Source organism: Pinus tabuliformis, chromosome Q (genome assembly GCF_031772625.1).
Source record: "Pinus tabuliformis cultivar Carrire ecotype Pingquan chromosome Q, CPIR1, whole genome shotgun sequence".
NCBI classification, from domain to species: Eukaryota; Viridiplantae; Streptophyta; class Pinopsida; order Pinales; family Pinaceae; genus Pinus; species Pinus tabuliformis.
In genome coordinates, this window is record NC_142296.1 from 1008461376 (window position 1) to 1008468097 (window position 6722).

The following is a 6722-nucleotide window of genomic DNA, read 5'->3' on the forward strand; positions in this document are numbered from 1 at the left end:
AAGCCCTGGATCTCCAAGCTGTTGCTGTCCATTTCCACCCTTTTTGTTTTTCCCCAAATTTTTGGATGTGGAATCCAATTAAAAACTAATTTTAAATAACAAAAATCAAAATTTAATCATAAATTTTAACTTAAATTTTTTTTAAAAGTATATTATGTTTATTATTATTCGATTTATTGGTGTACGAGACCTTTTTGTATTTGGTATTAGTGAATTTTAAATAACAAAAATCAAAATTTAATCATAAATTTTAACTTAAATTTTTTTTTAAAGTATATCAGGTTTATTATTATTCGATTTATTGGTGTACGAGACTTTTTTGTATTTGGTACTAGTGATCCACTTCAGCGTAGTGATTTGATTACCGGATTGGTATATGAGACCTTTTTGTTTGTGGGATTTGTATGAGATTTGACTGCTAAGTCTACTAAGGCATTCATAAACCTGTGATCTCTTAAGAGGAAACACATGCTCTTAACCATTAGGCCCACTTAAGCAGGACCTGAAAATCCATTAAATGTTCTCTGTGATGATAAAAGTTTAGGTAAAATTTATCAAATGTCTACATCTGCCTTAAATCCGCACAGATGGGTTTAATGTTTGGCATCGTCTATTATAGTCATAAATTTGTTCTGAATTTTCTGGTTAAAAATTAGTAAAAAAAATTGATCATGATTGTTTGAATTGTGTTTGAATTATTTGTTTATGATGGAAATTTGACGGATATAACCAAAATTTTCCAAAATTTCTTACTTAGAAAAAAAAAAAAGTACCAAAATTTCCACCATTTTCAAAACTAATTTCTAACTTCTATAAAATACTCCTATTTAATGCTCCACCATGTGAATGGAATCACGGCATTATGCATCTCTGCAGCGTCCATCGACCTTGGAATTATTTCATTCATCGAGCATAGAATATATTCAGTGAGTGTGCTCACTGATCAGTTCCAGCTACCATGCATGACTCACTTAACTTAATATTCTTGGAAGAGTGGGGGATGAAAGAGAGCTACCAGCATGGGTTATAATCAATGACAGTACTGTTATCTTCTGAAATCCACTTTATTTACAAGGCGGTCGTTGTCTACCGAGGCAAAAGCAGTTATTTATGGTACAAATCTATTCACCCTGTTTAAATCGTTTTTAGGGTGGAAATGGGTTCCTTACTATAATAAAATCTCGAGTACTGAAGGGACACAAAATCTTTGGAGTTTGATAATTGTAACTAGATTTCTGACAAAACAAAAAAAATTGCCAAATTTTGTCAAAATTCTACCAAAAATTTCAGAAAATGTATTTTCTGGACCAAAACATCCCCTCCTTACAGTACGCGTTATTACAATGAACTAAGAAGTTTCCCTGCCTACCTAGCGTCCAATTCACTAATGGTGACATCATTTATGGAAGGAACCAAAGGACTCTGTGTAGAGGCAGACGACACAGATGATGCGGTAGCAGAGGACCGTGACTGGTGAATGTTACTGCTAGAGCTGGTGGCTGTGGATCCTCCACGGGAGCTGTCACTACTTTTCACAAATGCGGGCTTTGTTGGATTTGCTAATGTCACAGAAGCGCTGGAGATCATCAATATAACAGTAGACATAATTGGACGGAGGCCTGCATCAGCTTGCGTGCATAGAAGCCCAACCTGGATGCATCTTAAAGCTTGCTCCAGCCTCATTGTTTCTGCCAGTGTCGAATCTATCATATTCGGAAGACACCCTCGCTTGTATGATATCCATGCCTGCGTCACATCATAGCAAATGCATAATCAGTTAACATCTTCATTATGTCAAGCGATGGTTACTCAAACGAAAAAGTTTTCCTAAAATGAAGTCTTACCCATTCTAAGAGGCTTTGCATTTCATCGGGAAGGTTTGTATCACTGGTTTTCTTTCCACTCACTATTTCAAGGACTAGCACTCCAAAACTATAGACATCAACCTTTACGGATAGTTGCCCTCGCATTGCATACTCTGGCGCCATGTAACCGCTACATACTCCAAACGAAAATTTCTCCAAATAAGAGGGGGGTTAGTGTGCCTAAATCCATGATTGCATAAATGTGAACGGTTCATAAATTGAATTAATTGTGAATTAGGGAAGGGTAGAGGGAGATATTCCTACTATGTCCCAGCAACTCTTGTTTCGATATGAGTCTCGTCTTCAGGAAAGAGTCTTGCTAACCCAAAGTCTGCAATCTTCGGATTCAATCCCTCATCAAGCAAAATGTTGTTTGCTTTAATGTCTCTATGAATGATACGCAACTGTGAATCCTCGTGAAGATAAAGAAGACCACGAGCTATTCCCATTATGATGTTATAGCGTTTTTGCCAATCAAGATGTCTCTTCTTCTCTGGATCTGTATTCGTATTTCAAGGATACCAAATTTCAAAGCTTTTAAATAATCAATCCCATTAAATTTTTGAAAGATTTATCATCTTTCCCTGAACCAAAAAAATTCCAAAATGACCTACCAAACAGAAAGGTGTCAAGGCTCTTGTTCGGGAAATACTCGTAGACAAGCAACCTTTCTGGTCCCTCGGCACAACAGCCAAGCAGCTTTACCAGATTTCGGTGTTGAACATTGGCCACAAGCTTCACTTCATTCATAAACTCTCGTTTGCCCTGTCCAGACCTTACAGACAACTTCTTCACTGCTATTTCTTGTCCGTCTCTGGTTATTCCCTGAAAGAATTAACCCCATCAACAACCCATGGAAAAAACCCTCTTCGTCTTCAAGTCATGCAATATCATTTATTGAAAAAAAATAGTAAGTGCATACATACCTTGTATACAGGACCAAACCCTCCCTCTCCAAGCTTCATGTTTTCAGCAAAATTATCAGTTGCTTCTATGAGAAGCTCTAAGGTGAACAGAATTTGCTCCTGCTTCAGTAGCGTAGATTCTGGATCATTCTCTTGTCTTTCTGTGTAGACAAAAAAATAAAAGTGAATAAGAATCTAATTTCATGAGATAACATAAGTTTGGTCGTGCGAAACAGAGGCAAAAACTGTAGATTCTACCTTCGTTCTGGGTTGCTGGCCTTCGTGAAATGGCAGATCTCAATTTCCTCCATATGGCAAACAAACAGACCATTAACGCTAGAAGTACGCCTCCCACGATCCCCAATATTATGGGTAATGTTTTTGAAGAGGAATTTTCTGTGCAGTAGATAATGTAATGTTATTTACAGAAGTTGAAACTACAATCAAACTGTATAATCCCAGAAAGGGGCAAATCATAAAATTAGATGCAGCAGAGAGAGATTACTTGACATGGTGGGCGAAGTTCCATTAGCCGGATTGTGGGCAGCTCCAGTGGGAGGGTTTGGCCCAGAGGAGGCTGAGGGTGGAGGAGGACTAGTACTGCCACTACTCCCTCCAGAACTGCCGTCAAAGAAGGGGTATATTTCATATCGGACTGTGCAGCTTCCAAACAGTGCTTGAGCTCCTTGCTTCATAGAACAACAGTCGTAGACGCCATTAATTGCGGATTGCAAACAAGATTTGCAGTCCGCCACGGATAGATCTCTCCAACACTGAACTAGACCGTAAACGGTGCCAATAGAATATGCAGCTGATCCTTCAGAAAAACCTTTATTTGCGGATTTGTAAGCCTTATATGACAGGTTCGTAAGGAGACCTAATGTAGTGGCCCTAAAACTCTTTAGATTGCCAGTATTAATATCGTTTACATTCTCCAGTAAAGTCCCATCGGCTTCTACCTGCGAAATGAAGTTGAAGTTCTCGTATCGCACGAAGCAGTTATCCATCCATACTCGACCGCCGACATCGTTTCCGCAAAGTTGTAGAACACTATCGTTTGCTTGCTGTGAGCAGATTGAACAGTTTTGTTTAGATATGTTACCTGTACACTGGAGGAGGCCATAGATTCTGTTGGGACTTTGTCCATACGAAGAAGTGTTGAACCCTGTTTGAGGTGTATTCTCCACTAGATTACCCATTACCCTATTCAAATTGCTGGAAAATGTACTTCCATCAGCGTAAGTAGAAGCATTATTACATGTATATGACCGCACCTCTGATATAACCGAAGGAAAACTGCTAATGAATAGTAACCCAATCAAATGGAAGATAAGAGTTGCCCGTTTGCAAGAAGTAGCAGAATATAAAATATAAGTATCCAAATTCATGATCTTGGAACTAGCAAAGGTATGTAAAGGTTTCTGATGAAAATGGGATACAGGCCGCTATGAAATTGATGGAGTTAGATCATTGAGACACAAGAAGCAATGGCCTGGCAGCAAATGGGAATTGGGAATGATCAAATTGGCGAGGATTGCTAAATGGACGAAGTTGCTCTGAAAAGGCAAGGCTTGGCTTCCTTTCAATAGCAGAAACCCTGAATTAGAACAGAACTGGAATTAGAATTCTGAAACTATTTGGACATCCCCAAAAGATAGACTTCCACGGGCCAATCCGGCTTCTGTATGTATGAAATTGAAATTGAAATTGAAATTGAAATTGAATTTAATGTGTACAAAGCTTGCTCTTTTAGAAAGAACGAGATGGGAGTTGGTTTGGGTGGCTCGTAAAGCAGAGCAGATCAAGTTGTGGATTCTCTCTCTCCCCACCATGTCAGAATGAAAAGTCTGTAGGGAGGACACGTGTTTTCCTTGCTCGTGCAGTCACACTGCACGATTGGAGCGAATGAATGAAGTGTCGCGTCAAGGAATTAGAAAAATAAATGATAACCCTCCACTTCGCGTCAACGAATTAGAAAAATAAATGATAACCCTCCACTTCCAATTCAATTCATTATTTTTTATTGACTTGTTATTTGACTTTGAAATTAAATGGTTACGTTTCACACTTATCCAACTGCCCATACTGAATGGAATGGCAGGCGTTTTTAGCTGTTGGGGAACTGCTGCTACTAAAGATGCAGTGTAGCAGTGTTCTACCTAATTTTATTATTCTTTTCTTTGGTTTTTTTGCTTAATCATAGTAAAATTTCATTCTTTGAGTTTGATGTAGTGTATATACTAAATCACTGTAATCAATCTATAAGAATAATATGCACTGACTATAATTATTTAATATATGAAGCAGAATTGTTTTATATTATAGTATCAATGTAAAAAGATTCATATTTATTTATATAAAGATTTTAGTAGTTTATAGTTAGTAGTTTATATTTGGATGGTGAACAAACCAAGAGGAGTAAGTTTTTCTAATTTATACAATTTTAAAAAATTAAAAAAATATATAATTAGTAAATTTAATCGATTTTTAATTTATAATTCATTAGATTTTAGGATCTTGGGCCTTAAATACTTAGGATTTTCTACAAGTTTTCTATTTATCATTGAACTTCTAGAAGCTCATAAACAAACAAATGAAGCACACGAGTCAAGCTTTCATAAAGGTCTTAAAAAGTTCCAAATCTCCCAAAAATCTGACCACAAAAGAAAAACATTTCTAATAAGCTCTGCGGTGGCTAAGAGAGGAGATACCTTAGGTACCCATGTTATTATAATAAAATTACATGTGAGTATCATTGTATGGTATAATTAGGTATTGATTCTTATATTAAATATGGCTTGGAGTCATTCCTTCCATAAGTAGTAATTGATAGTGTTATGTGACTTTAATGGTTCTATATAGTGTTTTCTAGTTTATGAAGTGAATGCATTTGATATATAGTGTTTTCTAGTTTATGAAGTGAATGCATTTGATATCATTAAAGTTAGTGTTTTCTCTTTTATATTTTATATATTAAGGTTTACTAGTGATATCAGAATTTTTTCTTGGCCAAAAAAGTGTATATAACATTTTTATAGTAGATTTTGAATGAATATTGATTTCTGAAACTTTTATATAGAATTTGAAGAAAACAATAGTAGATTTGGGTTCTCCAAAAAAGCACCTACTCTCTAAACAAATCATTCAAATCATACTTTAAAAAGTGGAGTTATAGATTATTTAAATTGCGTTACTTTAGAAATTTGCGAGTTAGATAGGCACATAGTTTGCAAATTAGATATCTTTGGATAGAGTGCTCAAATTTTTTTAGTGAAACTAGTGCTAATCGATGCAAAGTGGCTATGGTATTTCATACCTTTTATCATAATATATAATTAGATAAATATCACAAAATTTATAACCATTTTACATTCATCACTTCAAACCTTAGTTACAAAAAATAATTACATTGAAGAGTAAGTTAATTCTTTCGAAGCCTAGTTCTACTTTTGGAAATGTGTAATTTATAGGGAGATTTGATTACATCATGTTGAAAAATATATAAAATGAATGGAGTTAAAATATCCAAGGGAATATGTTCATTCATTTAAGATATAATGCACTTATGGTGTGACTTGTGTTTTTGGTTAGAAATAATAAAAAATCCATATGAAGAATATGAAAGGATATATTGAAATAAATAGTCTCATGACACTAAGAAGGATATAAAGAGAACTAGGGGTTTGTTTCCATATAAAAGTTTCCTATTATAGATTCATAGATGTATTTAACAAGAAAATGTTATTATTTTTATAATACTTACTAGCATGCATAATTTCATCAGTGTTAATTTGGATAAAACGAATGAAAGTTCCCACAAAGCATATTGAACGCAGACAAATTAAGGGAAAAGGTGTTTAAATTTTTCAATGTTTGAATATTACCATGGATAAATATGTGTTGCAATTATATTTCCAGGTTGTAGTTATGGATGATGTGGATATTGTTTTGG

General features: G+C 35.3%; 1 protein-coding gene across 1 annotated transcript; it reads right to left on the reverse strand.

Moving 5' to 3' along the window:
• Window positions 1-1045: 1045 nt before the first annotated feature.
• LOC149222901 (cysteine-rich receptor-like protein kinase 15) lies at window positions 1046-4460 on the reverse strand. The gene is made up of 7 exons (XM_089385666.1): window positions 3276-4460; window positions 3029-3166; window positions 2792-2931; window positions 2480-2690; window positions 2130-2364; window positions 1845-1995; window positions 1046-1746 (listed from the first exon to the last, which is right to left on the reverse strand). The coding sequence occupies exons 1-7, from the start codon at window positions 4156-4158 to the stop codon at window positions 1366-1368; spliced, it is 2139 nt and encodes a 712-aa protein (XP_089241792.1). The 5' UTR covers window positions 4159-4460; the 3' UTR covers window positions 1046-1365.
• Between the last annotated feature and the right edge of the window lie 2262 nt (window positions 4461-6722).